The sequence below is a fragment of the Solenopsis invicta genome, chromosome 5 (assembly GCF_016802725.1).
Source record: "Solenopsis invicta isolate M01_SB chromosome 5, UNIL_Sinv_3.0, whole genome shotgun sequence".
Taxonomy (NCBI): domain Eukaryota; kingdom Metazoa; phylum Arthropoda; class Insecta; order Hymenoptera; family Formicidae; genus Solenopsis; species Solenopsis invicta.
This window is the reverse complement of record NC_052668.1, coordinates 606,462-626,669: the sequence shown is the minus strand read 5'-3', so window position 1 is coordinate 626,669 and position 20,208 is coordinate 606,462. Positions and strand designations below refer to the sequence as shown.

At 35.8% G+C, this 20,208-nt stretch overlaps 1 protein-coding gene across 1 annotated transcript; it reads right to left on the bottom strand.

The window, feature by feature from the left end:
• Positions 1 to 5,576: 5,576 nt before the first annotated feature.
• Positions 5,577 to 6,189, bottom strand: LOC105200303. Its single transcript, XM_011167777.2, has 2 exons — positions 5,943 to 6,189; positions 5,577 to 5,878 (listed from the first exon to the last, which is right to left on the bottom strand). Exons 1-2 carry the CDS (start codon positions 6,187 to 6,189, stop codon positions 5,577 to 5,579), a joined length of 549 nt encoding a protein of 182 aa, XP_011166079.2.
• Positions 6,190 to 20,208: the final 14,019 nt, after the last annotated feature.

Below are 20,208 nucleotides of genomic sequence, written 5' to 3'. Positions count from 1 at the left end.
CCAATGTGGTCTCGCGCTTAGTTTTGCGGGTAGCTGCAGCCAATCGGTTGCAACGGTACGCGAGTGAAAGCGATTCACAGCGCCAACATGCTCATGCTCCAACCTAACGTAAGACTCCGCACGAATCCAAAGGGTGTCGCTTACAGTAGTATCTAATTTATTCAAAGATTCTATGTCTTCATAATCAGCATCCATGGTCTTGATGATTACATTATTTCTCGCATCGGCATCCAGCATATCCTTCAACCAGTCTCGTTTTTCATGCCCCTTAACACATACGAGATCTTCATCGTCGTCATCACCGTCGCACACTGTGATCAAATCGATTTTAGCCGGCCAAAATCGAAAAAAATAAAATAAACCATTTATATCTAATATGTATTTTTCTTATATTCTAAGACATGGATTTATATGAAAATGAAAGATTTTATGAGATATGAAACTATTTCAGAGAAATATGCATGATCAAAGTCAATGTTTGTTACAGCTGTTCATGTAAATAAAATTAATACTTTATGCAGATATCAATTACTTGTTAACGTCAAAGCAATTCACAACACATTTTTTTCCTATGTTTTACCAAGTAATGAGTCTCAAACAATTCACTTATATCGTTATTACATCAATTTAGAACATTTCAATCTTTAAAATTATTCAACCATGAAATAAAATAAAAAATTATTGACATATCTTGTTATATAAAAAGACTTCCATCGACTTCCGCGCTGAAATTTTTTCTACTTGTACTTAACACTTATACGAAACGGTATGTAAATTTTCAGCAAGCGATTTCCAGCGCTTGTTAAAATACAGCTGATATTGTATTCGTTAACGTGGTCTCGTATAAAATATTGCATTTGTCATGGAATCTTTCATTGTACTGATCTGGCACTAATTATTTATTATTTGTTTGAAATGTGTTATTTCTGACATTGTATTATGATTTTATGCTAAAAATGAGAAAAATGTCATCAGACAAATCATATCACGTCACAATTTAAGACAAAAGGAATTAAAGTTATTGGATACTAGCCTTCTTTAATTATGATTAACAAAAAATTTTTTTAATATTATCTTTTATCTTAAAATGTATCTTCATTTGTTTTTATATCATTTTTTACGCCTTGAGATAGGAACTTATAACAACTTTCTCTTAAATAAAATGTGATTATGAAAACGTTATACAGATCTCTCTAAAAATTGATACTTTATTTAACGCATTAGTATATAAAGAATATTTTTTCGCACATTATTTCTTTAATGCTATACATATCGATGGTCTATTTGCTAAACCTTGTGCGTCGTATGTTTTTGGAGAATGCAAAAGTTTTAGTACTTTTTTCCAACCCTAGGCTTGAAAAGAAAGACTAAAACTTTTGCATATTCCAAAAGTATTTACGACGCGACGGACATTTTACAAGAAAACGATTAATATATAAATTGAAATGCGTCAACTTTTCTAACGCGTGGCTAGCAGTTATTAAAATGGTTACACTAACGTCCACGCATACATGCAACGTGCATGCAACTATTCTTCGCGCGCGACACGGGATCGTGCACGTTCGGGCTGTATTAACAATAGTATTAGTTATTAACAGTTGTGATTGTGTTAACAAACATGGCTTTTTTCACACGTCTTCAATTGTACAAAGAGATAGAGAAAAGTAAACCAAGTTCTCCTGTGGATTTTTTAAAGAGTTTCATTCTGAATAAATTAGGTTTTTCAGAATGTTCGGCTGCTGTTGAGAAGGATCTATATAATTGCGTTCATTGCTTTCTCAATAAACTTGCGCAAAAGAAATCTAAATTACGCAAAAGTTCTACCGAGTTTATCAAAAAATCTAAGTCCTGGCTCGACAAGGAATTCATCATTCCAGATTCACTTCTTTCTTTCTCTACAAATAAAATTAATACTGAGAGGCCTATTGTTTCTAAAAAAAGTGGACGTCCGCTTATTTCCTTCCATGATGCAAGCGAAAGAACAAAAAGACGCAAATGTTCGGAATTATTATCGTCTCATTGTTTAGAAGAAATTACTTCAACAACAGCTATGAGTTTGCGTATTGCGGGCAAGAGGAAGGTGGCTAACTTTGTTTCGGATATTGTGTCTTCTGGTCCATTCCAAAACAACCCGAAAAACGTCAATATTAAAACGATCAAGCATTATCAATGATAATAGAAAGAAAATTTACGACATCACAGTATAATTTGATTTGCTTACAGACTAAAAAAATGGGATGTGATATATATCCCAGCTATAAATGTGTAGTCGAAGCAAAAAACGCTGCTAACCTGACACATTTGAAATTACAGATGATCGTGCGGAAGTTTCTTTGCAATCTCTTCTAAACCATACTGCTTCTCGTTTAATTCAAACATGTAATCCAATTTTAATTTCGTCGGATACATCGAAACATCTCGAGCTTATCGTAAAGTGGGGCTTTAATGGCTCATCTGGACAGTCACGGTACAAGCAAAACGCGTCTACTGCTCCGAAAATTTCGGATGAAAATTTTTTTGTGACTTAGCTCGTCCCATTGCAGCTTAGATTTCAAAATGAAAACACGTTCGTACTGTGGACTAATTCTCGTCCTTCTTCGGTGAAATATTGTCGACCGTTTTCAATTTAAAAAAAAAACTACGGCTGTTATCAAATCTGAAGAAAAATATGTGACTTCACAGATAAATCAATTAATTCCACTAAAATTGACAGAGCCCTCCGAAATCACAATCCATTTTAACTTGGTATTAACTATGGCCGACGGAAAAGTATGGAACGCATTGACAGATACTTCTAGTATGACATGCTACATTTGCAAGGCAAAACCGACTAAGCTCGAAAAGTTTGACACATCTACTCATCGTATCAATGAATCTGCGCTTTCGTTTGGAATTTCTCCTCTTCATTGTTTGATCAGATGCTTCGAGTTCCTGCTTCATCTTTCATATAAAATAATTGTGAAAGAATGGCGTATCGTGGGTAAACTTAAAGAAGAATTCCAGAAACAAAAACAATACATTCAAGAACAGCTTCATCAGCAACTGGGATTAATTGTAGACGTCCCGAAGCAAGGATATGGAAACACAAACGACGGCAATAGTGTCCGTAGATTCTTTGAAAATCCAGCATTAATGAGTAAAATAACTGGAGTTGATGAAAATCTTATCTATCGATTATCAATATTATTAAAAGTAATTTCTTTGGGATTGGAAATTGACTCGACGAAATTCGGCAAATATTGCCAAGAAACTGCTGAACTGTATAGAAAACTTTACGATTGGTATCCAATGCCTCCTACAATCCATAAATTGCTTGACCATGGTGAAATTATTGTATTAACCGCAATTCTCCCTCTTGGACTTCTTTCTGAAGAAGCTCAAGAGGCGAGAAATAAAGATTGTCGGTATTTCCGAGAACATAACACACGAAAATGCTCCAGACTTGCGATGAATAAAGACTTATTTAACAGGTTACTGGTTTCATCGGATCCTTAATTATATTACATCTCTAAAAAAAAGATGATTTTCTTCTAAAAAATATAAGCCATTTTCCAAAGATGTCTTAAATCTCTTGAAACCGGGTGTTTTTAACCAGGAAGAACCTAATTATAATGAAAGCGGCATCGGCAGCGGTAATGAAAGCGATAACGTCAGCGATAATGAAATTTAAGGATGTACGTGTTATATCTCATTATTAAAAATATAAAAATTTTATAGATTGTTCTCTTACTACGTTTGAGTATCTGTGTAAAATGTGAACACAATTTTTTTATTGATTTAAAAGTTATTTAATTTTTTGTTTACTTTGATTTTTATGCAACATTGTAATATAAAATAAATTCTCATGTAAAATAAATTAAATCAAAATTTTCACATATATTAATAATACTCTAATACATAAATATTTATTTAGCTCTATCTACTCGTTACTTAAAAAGTTATTTATTTGAAACTATAACAAAATATAATCATTTTTGTTTTAAAAATGATCATAAATCAAAATTTTCGTTGTTTCTTTCTTTGCAGCTGGTTTCAGGGCCAAAATTCAGATATTCGTAAAAACGTCTTGAATCTTTTGAAACCCGATGTTCGTAACCAGGAAAAACCTAGTTATAATGAAAGCGGCAGCGATAATGAAAGCGATAATGTCAGCAATAATGAAATTTAAGGATATATGTGATATTTTGCAAAACATTACCAAAAATATAAAAATTTTATAGATTGTTCTCTTATTACGTTTGAGTATTTGTGTAAAATGTGAACACAATACTTTTATTGATTTAAAAGTTATTTAATTTTTTGTTTACTTTTGATTTTTATGCAAAATTGTAATGTAAAATAAATTATCATGTAAAACGAATTAAATCAAAATGTTCACATACATTAATAATACTCTATTAATAATACTAATGTAAATATTCATTTAGATTTACCTACTCGTCACTTAAAAAATTATTCATTTAAAAACATAACAAAAAATAATCATTTATGTTTTAAAAATTATTATGAATCAAAATTTTTGTTGTTTTCTTTTTTGCAGCTAATTTTATGGTTAAAATTCAGATATTCGCGATCAAAATTATGTTGATTACAAAAAAGTTGAAAAAGAATAAACCTAAGAAACCTAGGAAACTTTCAAGTTTTTAATTTCGATAATGTTGAGATAGTGCGCTCTGTAGTCACTCTATAGGTAGCCTTTTTTAAGAATCACTAGCATATAGATGTCGTTCTTTCTTTTTGTTTAGCTAGTTCTATGCGCTGCGCCGCCACTAGTCCGTGCGGCCTACCATGATTGTATTCTTTCTTCATGTTTTTCGCTTTGCTACATTACATGTGCACATGTCGCTCAGTTATAATAAATAAATTTCTCTTAGCACAAATTTCATTGCGTTCATATAACACATCAACAGATAACTTTTAGCTTGCATTGTACATTCAAAATATCTTTAAAAACAACAAAATAAAACGGAGAAAAATACAAAATAAATAAAATGCACAAAGAAATAAAAAAATCTAAAAAACTGGGGCTACATATCTTCCAACGTCCCCGTTGTCCTAACCCTGGGTTATATTAACAGAAAAAAATTTTGCACATATTTTTTCACTAAATGTTTCTAAAAATATAATTGAACCATTTTACCGTAAATGTGGTGATAAAATATAAATAATTTGCGATGTTTAGAAGTTTTGGCCGGCTAAAATCGATTTGGTCACAGTGTGCGTCGTCACCATCGATGTCATCATTCTTTATCATTTCATACACAGCTCTTGTAATTAGATCTTTCGCCATCCAATACGGGACCATCCCTTTGTGCCATTGCAATCCATGATAATAAGCAGTCAACCAAGAAACGCAAAACTTTTCGGATTTTAGCAATGCGTCCCATGGTATAGAATTTGTAAAAATGTAATGTGAGAGAACGTTCCTCTGTCTCAATACCGCCATTTGCTTCACGACAAATCTTCTTCTAACAATGAAACCTTGCAGGTCTACAAATGTTGACATGATCATAAGGAGAAATTTTTCGAGACTGTTTCTTATTTCAAAACATCTTGGTTTTTATATGCCAGTATTTTTACATGATCTTGTGCATTACGTTGGTCAATGGGAAATATTCAATCACGCGGTCGTGTATAATGAGACAGTAGGCGCTAGTGTTTGCCGGTGCATTCTCTTTCAATTTAAATTCTAATCTTACATCAACGGTAGCGCTCTTAACAGACTCGTTTTGTCGCGAGCAGTCAATGACAGCCATAGCATAAGATTTAAATGCTGCTACGTCAAACATCGGTTCCAAACATTTATCATGTTGATAATAAAACGGACGAAAACGTGCATACATGTCACACAAGAGAGCGCATTTGCCTTTACCGAAGTCTAGATTCAGATCATCGTAAGGATAAAATTCAGAGTTTAGGTAGTTTTACATTGGTTATTTTACTGGTATCAAAGTATCTTTTGTTAGCTCTCACAATATTTTTCCTATTAGTCTGCAGAGCAAAAATGACATATCGCGGTTTTTCTAGTTGAGTTGCAGTCTTGACTGCCCAGGAATGCTTCGTAGTACTTGGTAATAGGGGATACTCATATAGATTCCATGAACAGAAACTCACACTCAGGTATCGCCCGCTCTGCAAGGTTCGCAACATGGATTGTTTGTCGACTTCATTTAACATAACATGAGGCATACGCCATTACACTTTGAATAATTCAAGTTTCGGTTCCATCGCTGGATCTCCCACAAGACAATTGTTACCATTGCGCGCTCGTATCAAAATTAACTCATGACGAGCATTAACTATCACACGTTTGTAATCTTCACAAAATCCCAATAGCACGTTAAGCGGTACGCAAAAATTAAAGCATCCATCAAATGTTTCTATTCTATCCTCATATTGAAATCCAGCATGTAATAGATTCCTTATATTTAACTCCGACATTGATACATAAGTTTTCATCATACTAGTCATTCCAACGTTTCTAGAGCGATCAATCTCCACACCGTTGAGTTCATATCGAATTTCATCAAACATGTACCCCACACATTTAAAACCAAGCACTGACGTATTGGCATTTACATTTTTTGTCGTCAATCTTTCTTCGATGTAGAGAAAACTTTTACACGGTAACGTATATAAATCTTGCTGCTATATTGATATTCTTATCTCATCGCTATTCCCAAATGTCGTGTTGGCATACAGATTGTACGTGTGAGTCTCCATCTTGATGATGCAATCGTCAAAGATCGGCTTACCTTTAATGTTCAAGATATCAATCATTTCGTACAGTGAATCTCAATGATTTAAAAAATTGTATGTTCGATGCAGTGAGTTTCCTTTTGCCAGGCAATTGAATATTCTTGATTGGCGTCGTCGTCGTTGTCGTCTCTTTGTTATAAATTGTGTCTCTTGATTATTTTACCTGCTCGTTGAACACGAGCATTTCACGTTATCGTCTCTGTCTCCGTACGTGCAGTCTAACAGTGATTTCCTCTCCGCGAAAATCGAGCAATCTACCGTCTTGATCCACAATGCGAATCGTTAAGTCTGAAATGCTCCGTGCGATGACTGGAAGGTAAATGATCGGTGATGGCGTTTCCGATATCTTATATCCTGGTAGCACCTTTGGTGAAAACTCGTATATTGTATGCACGCAGTTACCATTGTTGTACGCCCCCGTGGTTACGTTGGATTTTGTGCGAATAATATTTACATGGATAATATTTATCGGTGTATCTGATTAATGCCACTGTTGAAGCTCTAGTATACGACTCGATGAAAATCCTAGCAGCGAGCCAATGTTATTGGGTTTGGTAAAATTTATTCGATAGACACAATTAACCTCACTCTTCATCGTATTGTTATTCGCGCGGATTATTATCTCTGTCCTTTCTCACCATCATCGAACACCATACCACTGCGGACAACCGGCGTTGTCGCGTTGATCGAAATACCGTTGACATCAAGATGATAAGATTGTAAAATTGCATGTTTCAGATACTTACTTATGTTGCGCAGTTCATACGGTCCTTTGGGAATGACAATTTTGTTATCGTCCTTGTCATAGTAAAATTTATTATTTGATGAGTTTACATTAGGTACCGTGTAGTAGGTTTCAAAGTCTGTTAACCCGAGCTCGTAATCATCGTCGCTCAAATCTACAGCTGGTAAGTAGCTTACCGCGAGGACGCTACTTTTGCCCATCAGTGTAAACGTCAGTGACATGTCTGAGCGAATACTGAGTTTTAAGCAGTGCAATGTCAGTTTTTAAACTGAACTTCAACGGTGTAACAAATCGCCTCCGCGCGACCCCCCCAGCGGAACGGTCACCGTCCGCCACGCGTCAGCCGAACAACCGCCGAGCGCAAAACGAGGCGCTGCGCGCCCACAAAAACTTTCAAACGCGCCAACACGAGCGACGAGGCATCCGCGCATCGAGACACATCTTGCCGCGCACGCGCACCGGCCCAAACCGGCACGCGCTGGCGACGTGCTCGCTCGCTCTCCGAATAACCGATCTCGAGTGGCGGGGATGCTGGCGCCGAAGCAAACCGAACCGCCACCGAGCGTTTCCGACGTCTCGAGATCCGGGTATAAAAGCGCCGGAGCAGCGAAATGCGGGGCTTCTCCGCCGACTGTTCGGACAACTACTCCGCCGACTAGTCTCTGAAAAAGTCTCCCGAAGTAGTTCTGGGGTCAAACGTCTTGGCCTCTGTCGAGCGTTCTCGACGGCTACTGCTCTAACACCCGTCTCTCTTCGCCGAAGCTGGGCTCAAGCGTCTTGGGCTCTGGCAAGCGTTCTTGCCCGACCGGCCTCCCCGCACCGCTCCGATCCAGCCGCGACGGCTAAAGAAAACGGGGTAAAGAGTCTTTGCCTCCGTCAAGCGTACTCGACATAGCCGTCGCATCTCGCCTGTAAACAATAGCGCGCCGTACGACCGGCGAATTTAAAGGGTTGCTCGGCCGAGCGTCGCCCCGCGCTCTGCTATCGCATCAGCAGCCGCGAAACCCGCGCACGCGACCTCGCAAGGCCGGTAAATATCGGACCGCCCGTCGCGCCGAAGGAACGCCAGCGGCGTCAACACGCGCACCTGTCGCGCGAATAACAGCGACCGCACCGACGACAATACGTGCATCGAAAGCCGGTGCTCTCTGTAACCGCTCGGTAGCAGAACGATCGTCATCATTTACGATACGGCCGACGACGTATCACCGGTGACGCGTCCTAAAAGCGATCTTGTATATATTACTAGTACGTTGTATCTCGTCCTTGCACAATAAACTGTACATATTTTACACATTCAAATCACGACCTAATTCTCTCTCTTAACCCGGATCGTGCCCTGGAATCACCGACGAGCTACGTCCGTGCGCGATTTCTAAATAAGAAACACGGGTTGTTACAACGGTTTGTAAAAATTGTAGACAAAGTTGTCCACAATTGCTTTGATTGTAACGTTGATAAGCCTTGCGATTGTATTCGATTTGTGTCACGTTTAGATATTGCACCATTCTCTCGATGGACGAAGGTTACCAAAACTGTCGAAATACATAACGCGATTCCCTCTCTTTGCATACGCCACCCAATGAGTGCTAGGTCCCTCAGCATTGTCCAAATTCACGATACCGCTCTCGTCTCTATATATTCTATCTGTTGGTAAGGTGATACGCATGAAAACAACTCTGAAATATGGAATGCGCATAAGGTTTGCCAGTTGTTGCAGTTGTACGTTGGTAGTCACGCCCTTTGGCATTTTTAATGCTTCTTTTCTGACGTTTTTTTTTCGAGATTCCTTGTCCGGAGTTTGTATGAAGCAAAATAAACTCCATCACTTTCTATGACACGGTTATGGTGTTTCAGTTCTTCCAGTTGACGCTGTGCCGCTTTATTATTGTTGAGCATTTTCGCAAATCCCGTATAAAAATATACTGCTAAAAACGAATGCTCGTAGACGTAGTTGGAGCGTCGATAATCCCATCATAGGTAACAAGGAATACAAATATAAGCAAATCATCGCTCCGCTTATGGGTAAAAAAAAGGGTAGAGGAGTGATACCATCCACCATGAGGTTGACTGATAACAAGATCGATTACGTTCATTGGGACGATCCTAACAAACTAGTGGACCGCCTTCGATTGCTCGACGCTTCTCGTCGAGCTGGCAACAACGCTCATGATAATCAGATTCTGTCAATAATCGAAGAACTTTGCGAGGTCGGTCTTATTATAAATTAAAACCGCATGATACAAATCATTTTGTCAATGTCGAAATGCTAATAAACAAGTTTGGAATATCATTCGGAAAAAGTGGAGCGGAGCTATACCACCAATGGAACGGATCACTCAGAAATTACATGCGTGACAATGCTCTTTGCGTGGTCGCAGCCGACTTTGACGCAAGATCGCGCAAGATTCGACGTGTAGCTCTACCTGTGGACGATGATGATGTGGACGTTGCAAACAAACGATACGTGCAACAGAGCATACAAATTTTGAAAAATCGACAGGAAGAATTCGAGAAGAGGATGATAGAGTTCCAAAATAACATACAAACTGCACTACATAAGCTTGAAATAATGACGCTTTTTTCTGATAAGACAAAATAGAAGAAAGAGTAAACGTCATATCTCAGTGTCATTCGTGTGTCATACATTGTGATGAAACATGTCTCAGAAGAAAAGCTCCGAGAAGCAGCGGCTGCTGAAAGAACTGTATGCCCCTGCAAGAAGAAATTTTCCGCGAAGACATGTCATAGTTTACGGATACAATGATCTGTGGCAGGCAGATGTGGTCGAGATGCGTCCTTATACGCGATTTAACAAAGGTTACCATTACATTCTTACCATTATCGATGTGCTGAGTAAGTATGCATGGGCCGTGCCGTTGAAAACTAAGAGTGGAAATGAGATGGCGGCAGCAATAACAAAGATAATTCGAGGCAATGGAAGATGTCCGAAAAATTTGCAAACCAACATGGGAAAAGAATTTTACAACGTAAACGTGCAAGAATGTTTGAAAAAACGTGACATTAATCACTATTCTACGTACTCTGTAATGAAGGCGTTGGTGGTCGAGCGATTCAACCGTACGTTGAAGAACAACATGTGGAAACAGTTTACACTTAATGGAAGCTATAAATGGATTTGTTGCCATATCTCTTATCGGAGTACAATATGAGAAAGCACCGAACTATTGGTATGCGACCTATCGATGTTACTCCTACGAATGCTGAAAGACTCTTAACCTCGGTGTATAATCACGCTAAGATTGCCAAACCAGCACGATTCAAAGTGAGTGATTCGGTGAGTAAATTCAAAACAACTTTTGAGAAAGGCTACACACCAAATTGGACAACGGAGGTGTTTAAAATCATCAAAATGCAGAAAAAAAATCCTGTGACGTATCTCCATTTCCACGGAAGACTACCGTGGAAAACTTGTTGCCGGAGACTTCTATGAATACGAGTTGCATCGTGTCGCTAATCCCGATGTGTACCTTCTTGAAAAAGTGTTGCGCAAAAGAGGAAATGAGGTTTATGTGAAATGCCTGGGATTCGATGAATCACATAATTCTTGGATACATAAGGATAGTGTGTTGTAAATAAATTATATATAAACATATTATTACATTATAAAGCACTTTGTGCTCACATTTATTAAAATATATAAACATATGAAATACAAAAATGAGTTGCTTATTTCTAAAACATATGTTATAAAAAAAAGTTTTATTTATAATATTCGCGATATTTACAAAAATTAGTGTTTTATTTGTACTGTTCGCAATATATACACACATATTATAAAAAAAATAGAGTATTTTATTTATAATGTTCGCAATACATACACATTATACAAATTAAGTGTTTTATTGAGGTATTTTTTAATGCCCCCATGGCAGAGTGTTAGTAGAACCGGGTACAATATATCGCTTATTGTCGTATAGACTTAGAGCAATCTTAGTTTCAAGCACAGTATATACTTCATGTAATTTAGATCTTATGCATGACTGTTGTCGCGTTATTTCAATTTCATCGTGCAAGCATCGCATATAATCATTGAAAGTTATCGATTTTGCTACAACATTACTCTTGACTCCCTTGACTTTCTTTGTGTCTTTTTTACCATCAACGCACAAGGCATACATCTTTGCTCTAAGCCCTATGAATTCAGTCATAATTAGACCATTATTTTCATCTTTCATTAGTCCGGGCACTTTTTTATTAGCGAGCGGAATACCGTACACATTATCAACTGCGTAATCGCTCGTGTCAAATTTATTAAAATCACGCTTCATAATTTCGTATACGTCATCACATTCACTGTTATATATTAAACTATCTGTATCGGTATACATAATTTTACATTTCTCACGAAACAATAGCGCCATGTATTCATGATGAAATTCATACAAGCATGTCTTGGATACGTCAAGTATACACATACCCACGTAAATTGGCTTGTTGAACTTCACCTCGAGTTTACGCAGTTCGATCGCGACCAGATTCTCCGAAAAGACGCCACGGCTGTGAAAATTCGGTTTCGCAATCATTGCCTCCGCGCCGTACCGTCCGTCCCATTTAGTTAATAATTTCACATTGACATGGTTACGCACGTTCTCCATGGTTTTACCGAATACCGCGTTATTCATTAATTTATACAAATTTTTCTCAAAATCGTTGTTTGCACGAGTTCTAAAATCTATATTAAGCTGAATGTAATCGCGAAGCCATGGAGATTGCGCAAATTGTAGTACGCGGTGAATTTTTGCTACGCGAAAACCGTGGCGCGTGCATTTCTGCAGGTTGCGGAAATGAATAACGTAACGCTTTTTGTCATATACCATCGCTAGAAGTTTATCCTGCCGCTTACCGAGCGGCTTATCGCGTTTCGGACAGAACGGTAGATCGACATGTGCGTCATGGAGATGTTGCGGATACTCCAAGTCCACCTAGAGAATATAACCCGTAGATGAATCCGGAGCGATCGCGCTTATGTCAAAGTTCTCGGCGTCTTTGACCCATCGAAATTTGCCGTAGGGCAATGGTTGACACATTGCCCAACCAGACAAATTATTAACGTCGTAGTACATTAAATATGACGACGCTTTCGACGGGTCGTATGAACACATGTACTTGTTATTGGCCTGTGCATATCTATTGGAACATTGACTTAGACCGCCGCGTATTCCGCGTTCGATAAACAATATCATATCAATGTCCGTCAGCAGCTCGAATTTTATTCGCGTATATTTCAACATTGCATCCCACGTATAACTGGGCAATGTGTAATAATGTGCGGGATCGAGTCCGTAACTAGTAATGCAACTGTCGCAAAAGTTCTCAAAGATATCAGTCAACAACAGTCGGTTTTCAAGTATAGATCACTATAATCTCCGAGCGTTTGAATGGAGAACCGCTGCCAAACATTCGCGGCGTGTAATCGTTCTCCGATACTGTTTCACCGATCAGAGGACTGTGAAACGATTTGCGCGGTGGTAGACGCGTGTCCTGCAGCTTGTCCACATGATCCACATATTCATAGGAAAAGATGCCTTTGCGCGCTAACAATTTAAATTCCTCTTTTGACAGTGAGGAAAATTCCGAACGTAAAATTTTTAATTTATCAATATTTAAAAACGATGCCAATTTATCAAGACTAGAAGCGAGAAATTTGTATGAATCTATAAACCGCAATTGTATGCAATGTTTTTGAGAACTCAATTTTTTTTTTCAGCCGTATCTTCAACGTGTTTAGTGAATGAGATGTATTTTTCTTTATTTATTGGCAACAAATCGATCCTGTCTTTGGACGCGGTAGCAATTTCTTTAATAATAAAATGTGAATCATAGTCTGATAAATTATGAAACACTATCAGAATGAAATATGAATTTTTATAATTTAGATTACAGTTTGAATGGGCAGGACCACGGTACCGACCGGTGAGATGGCAGTGATCGCGCACCCGCGTGTCATCCGACGCGAACGGTTTCTCACAAATATGACAACGTGTCGCGCTACGGTACGCCTCGTTCTGTTGTCTCGGCAGTGTTTCCATGGGCACATGAGCGGATATTTGGGCTTTTACATTATGTGCCAAGTCTTTTAATTCATTAACGAACAATGCAACGCAATCATTACCGCGACGAGAACAGTATCCAGATAACGCGTCGTCGTACGAGCATTTCACATAGTAAGCTACACTGAATACCTCGTGATGCTGATACGACGCCTCCCTCGCTGGTTCCATCTTGCGCAGAACGCACTCCAAATCCGCGTAGACAATAAATAGCTTGCGCTCCTTGTTGCACAGGTGGCTGAAGTGAAAATATTATTATTTTATCAGTTAAATGACGAAATATAATCAGTTACTAATCAGTAATCAGTTTATTGAAACAAGTTTATCAACTTTTTTTTCAAGGGTGGATAAGAAGATGTTCGGTCCGTATGACGTTCGATTGGATGCAGAGCAGCCACCTCGCAAACACGCTGACCACGCGAAACACGCATTGTCCTTTGATTTTATGTTGATTACTGCTCGCTTCAGCATTATTTCACGTGGTAATGCGATGTCACACCCCGCGTGCATGGGATTATGCTTGTTTATGTTCACGTCAAATTTAAGGTTTGCAACAATTTTCATCCGCTATCACGTTCCTGGAACTCATCGAGCATCGCTAACGTGACTTCGATGACGCGCTGCTCGTACCACTCGTGCAGATTTGAAGTGCGATAAAGATCATAACTTTTGGTGGTAACATTTTTATTGTCACGTTCACCACGAATGTTTGTATACTCACCGTTGAACACAGTGTTCACTTTTACACTATTATGTTCTTGTATAGCATCCCCCACTTGCTCGATCACAATTTCCCGCGCATCTTCAAGAAACTGGCGCGGTTCAATATATTTAGAATTAATTACCGCACCGGTCAGAACACGCGGTATCAATTTCTGGCTAAACGAGTCTTTCCGCGTTATCGCTAGTGCCCGCGTAATCACCACCAACGTGCACGAAAAGTCTCTCTAACAGAGTCTTTTCACCCGCAAGTCGCGCGATTCTCGCTACCACAGATTGTCTATGTCCAACGGTGAGCCGAAGACGCTTAGCGCGACTAGAGTCTCTAAAACAGAGTCTGGCCATCCCGTAGACTTTTTTTCATTGGTTCAGCTTCGTAAGCCCCTAAAAATGGCGCAACGAATCAAAGTAAAGAGGGAAAATGTATAAAATTCAAAAATTGGTAAATTTAAAAGTAAAAGTTTTTATTGTAATAAAATATAAAAATTGTACATAATAAAATATATAAAATATGTATACTAAACCTAACATTTAGATATAATAATAAACTATTTTACTGAATTATGGTATGCATCGCCATAGTTTTACTGTTATATGTTTTATTCATTGCTTTTGCTCTTGTACAAGATATACGCATTCTGTATAATATGAAGCGTTTCTTTATTTTTAGTGCTAAATTATGACAATTTTTTATGGTGTCACAATTTACGCTTGTCATTTTATCGAAATAAAAATTTAAAAAATTACATTTGGTATTTTTTAAAGATTTTAAATAAGTACGAATAATTATTTCCATGTTTAAGAAATAATTAAACGTTTCTTCGTTTACAAAAAAAGTGTTTTCGTACGAAAACATCGTAAGAGAACAAAGTTTGTGTACTTTCTATTGGGATAATACATTTTGGATCCAGCAGATCCTATACAATCAGATCATCTTTTCGCGCATTTACAAATGCTTGTAATAATATAGCCAGCTATATTGTACAATATATTTAATTCAATGTTGTTAATATAAACATTGTTGTTCGGCTCTATAATAGAAGTTGAACATTGCTCAACTTGTTTAACTTTTTCAGATTTATTTAAAATATCACTAATTATTTCTCCACTATCTTCATCATAATTTGAAGTATGTAGTGATTTCACATATTTTGATATTACAAGGAGTTTAAGATTCTGTTTACATTGTAATGCGTTTGGAATTGGTTGTTTTGCTCTTATAGAAGAAAAAACATTTTCTAAATAATCCTGCGTAAATCGACCGACTAGTATGTATTGATATCCTCGTTCATGTATTAGATATTTTGTCAATTGAATAATGGAATTTGTAGTAGTTATAATACCATTTTGTACTGGCTTAAATTTTGACTGATAACCAATTTTTATTTCTCTAAACAAGTTTATTATAAATTCTAAAAATGTAATACTGCCATTAAATTTTTTTTCTTTCTTTTCATCACCCACTTTGCCTAACGCAAGTTGTGCCGTTCTTGCAGTTATTAATGTGTACCATTTAGAAATTTTTTCTATAAATATTGCTGTCGTATTAAATTCTTTTTTATTAGTTTCTCGAGCGTAAAACTTCATTGCACTACTAACATCTCTACTCCATACATTTGTTGCTTTATTAACTTTCATTTTATTAAATATGGCGCAAACAATATCTTTTTTTTTAATTTTAAGAATTAATTTGAAGTGCAAATTTTCTTGAATATCCACTAATTCATTTAAGTGTGCGCATTCGACAACAGCAGATGATAAGTTATACAAATCAACACATGCTTTAGGCAATTCAATTACTTTATTATTCAATAAAGCAAATTTTAAGTTTTTTAATAAATGTGGTGCGTCAGCAATAAAAAACAGTTTTCGATTGCTATCAACAGGATGAGGTATACAATTTACGAGTTTAGAATATTTATTGCTGCCAATGGCACCAAATGTTTTCCACATTTTTAAGTTTACAGGACCCATGTCAGAAGTTATGCTATAAATGTATAGACCTATAGATTCTACTTTTTCAATAATCTCCTGTATAATGGGTTTTAATAAAGCACCATCAAGACTATCAGGTGTAAAGTAATAATCCACAATCATTTTCCATCGTGTAAAAATTTCTCCAATCATAAAAACTAAACAATGAGTAGCTTCTTTAATACGACGTGTGTGTGTGTGTGTGTGTGTGTGTGTGTGTGTGTGTGTGTGTGTGTGTGTGTGTGTGTGTGTGTGTGTATGCCTATTTTAAATGTACCAATTTTAACAGTTTATTACAAAATTACTTTCTAAGTATAAATATTCTGCAAAACTTTCGGTATTAAATACAAACAACAAATAACGAGGCAAATAAGAGCGGATGAATTTTCGTATATAAATTAAATTTTAAATTAGTACACATAGCATAATAATTACTTTCATAATTTTCTTTATTTTTAAAATTACTTTGTTACTTTACTCTTTACTAACTTTACTTTCAAAATTACTTTCATAATTTTTCATTGTTTTTACCTGATTTATCCGGTAGAGTCGACAAACCAATATGTGAATCTGTTGCTGTGTCAATTTGTTGTCCAGTGATAATGCTCATCTCATTAATGGCAAGCATACAATCTTTGTCTCGATCATCGGTGAAGCGTAATACTTGTTCACGTAAAATGTCAAATGCTTTGTTACAAATACCAGGTTCAAAGTCTATAGTCTCCATTTTTCTTCAAAGTGTGCATTCTGATGGTAAAGGAATATTCTTCTTCTGTAATACTTTATAGCTACTACTACCACATGATAATTTCAAGCGGAGAGCTTTTTCGATACTAGCAGTGGACTATCTTGCGCATTTATATTTACAAAGAGCTTCAATTTGATCATTGTTAAATATATTTTTGTATTTAACTTTTAAATTATTATTCTTTTTTACTACCTTTTTATTTTCATACATCAGTTTTTTTACTTGTTTCTTCAGTCTTATTTCAGATTTTAATCATTTGCTCAATTTTATATTTGTCTTCAGAAGCTTTATTTCCATTTCTTGAATTGACACTGATGTATTTATTGGCTTATTTATTGGCTCATCTAATTGAACATTTATAGCCGTATTTATTTCCATTTGTTGGACAATGGTATATTTATTGGCTCATCTGATTGAACATTTATACGTTCTGGTTCCTTGTCCTCTTTGAATGCGTCTTCCTTTGTCAAATTATTAATGGACAAGTGTTTTGCATTGTCTACTTCATTGTTCTCCTTTAATGTAACGGTATTTTCAGTCTAAAATATGTAAACAATTCTCTATTAACTTTAAATCTAATAATATAAATAATATCTCAAACCATATACATATATACATTTTATTAAACCTACTACATTTCACTTACATTTGATAAAGCAGGAACTATTTCATCTTTATTCCATATATGAATCGTTGGGACTGCATTATGTTTTAACTTCTTTTTACCATCAATACGTGGTTTTTCCCACATTTCGGGCAAAAAATGTACCTATTAAATATAAATAATATAATTGCAATGTTAAAATATAATAAATAACAGAAAAATAAAACTTACTTTACACACAAAATGATTTTTTGATTCATCTAAATCAGGTCGAGCAATGTTTTCAATCCATTGTTGTCTTCTTTCTGGATCTTTTGGGATATAATGCAGTGAGTAACCCTTTTTCCAAGAATTGAAACAATTCTTTACGCAGCAATAAGGCATTCTATAATCTATAAAAATATATAGTTTTATTGTTTCCATAACAATTCATTTCATAACCAGATTATTGTGAGGTTAAAAAACATTTGTGTAATTCTTTTTAACTTTTCAAGACTGATGTAATTATTCAAATAAGTTTTCAAATTATATATTCAAAAAGTCAATTGCTTCACGTTACTTACTTACATTTCTATTAACAGAAAAAATGAAAAATCACGTAGTCACATCTGTCACATTCATATACTGGAGCATGAGAGAAACATGCACTCTATACAGAGAGCATTTATATTTTAGCCGCCAAATCCGCCATTTTTAGGGGCCTGTTGGCCAAACTCTGTTTTAGGGACTCTAAGCGCGACTAAGTTCTTCGAGCTGCTCGATGCACTCTTCACATCGTTGCAGCCACGCGAAACACTGCACCAAGTAGTAATTTCACGACACTGTTCCAATAATCGAAGTTCCATCTGTTCGAGATGCTCCATTTTCTTGAATAAATCGGAGAAAAAAACACACACAAAAAAAATAAACATTGATGAATATATAATTTTTAAATAGTTCAATTTGTACAAATGTAACACAAATTACGCGGCATCATTTGATACAACGGGGTGGCACATTTATTACAATATCTCTTGCGGATGTCTGCAACTTTGCGAATCCGGTGTTTACGAACAGCACAGGCACCTTCAAATTCACCACGCAAATTTACTAGGCAGTGAGAGCAGTACTTATGATGTGGGTAGTCTTTCTCCAATAAATAAAAATATACTACGCACATTTTTTTAGCATATATATTTTTCTTTATATCAATATACATACACAGTGAGCGAAAAATATAAACATTTTGTATCCCTTTTACGTCAAAATTATGTTAATAATAAATGTGATGCAGCAAAACTCTTGCAAGACAAATATGATAAAACCTCGCTTTTAGATTGTAAAATGTTAGCTTACGTTTTAGATACTATTGTACATGATGCATTACATGACAAATAAATAAGAAAAATGAAATTTTAAAACGATGTCTTCAATATTATCTTTTCCTATCTACTCTTACCCATAATTCCTTTAAAAGATATAAGCATTAGTCACACCATATTCAAGCGAGAACAATGTGTATGGGCAAGAGAAAGAAAACCACGTACAATAGCCTTAACGTGTGCGAGCAAGAGCGCACAGGAGGGAGGGAAACAGAGAAAAAGAGAAAGGCAATACGTTCATTTGCAAATAATTGTTATTTGCAAATTAATTTTTAATAAATTAATATAGAATTTATATTAAATTGATAATAGGTTAATATTAACCTAATATAAACATAATAAAAATTTATATTAATTTATTAAAAATTAATTTAGCAAATAACAATTATTCGGGAAAAAACGTTATTGTGAGGAGAAAGAGAGAGAGAGAGAGAGAGAGAGAGAGAGAGAACTATTTGGGGAACTTATGGTAACGGTGGTGGGGATTTCTCCAACAATTGTTATTTTATTTTCATATTTAAAATTTTTAATAAATTGATATAAAAATAATATAAAAATTATTTTAATTAAAAGTCTGATATAAAAATTATTATTTTAATTAATACCTTGATATAAAAATTATTTTAATTAATTGCTTGATATCAATTAAATTAATTAAAGAGAGGGACACCCCCCCGTGACATCACACACTTCCCCCGTGACGTCACACACTTTCCCCCACCCCTAAGTGATCCAGAACTTGCCTATATCATCTACTGATTTTTAACATTACCCACTTTATACTTTGAAGCAAAATGTAAGTATTTGTACTTGCGCATTAATTAATTATAATAATAGTTGCAAAAATAAAGTCTCAGTTTGTTTCTGTTATTTTCAGTCATAGAACTTAAAACTTAATGTTTAAAACTTAGATATAGCTTAAAACTTAGATGTTGGTACGTGAGTGTTGTTTTGTTTCCGTGGGTGAGAGTTATGTGCTAGGGTGTGATGTGTGAATGCATGAGTGACTATGTGCGTGTGTTACTGTGTTGTGTTACTGTGTTGTGTTACTGTGAAAGTGATTGTCAGTGTATGTGTGGGCGTGTATGTGTAGTATAATTGTATATATTATTACGACTCATGTGCAAACTCTGGTATCACAAAATAAAAAATATGACAGAATATTAACAAAAAATAAAACAAAAATAAAAATAACTCTGTCAAAAAAAATAATGAAAAAAATA

What these genes read in the sequence shown, in the direction of transcription:
- LOC105200303 (XM_011167777.2), bottom strand. Translation starts at nt 6,189, where the DNA reads ATGCCTCATGTTATGTTAAATGAAGTCGACAAACAATCCATGTTGCGA. An exon ending in CAAAAGATACTTTGATACCA is followed by an intron (nt 5,879 to 5,942) that starts GTAAAATAACCA and finishes ATCTGAATCTAG; the next exon opens with ACTTCGGTAAAGGCAAATGC.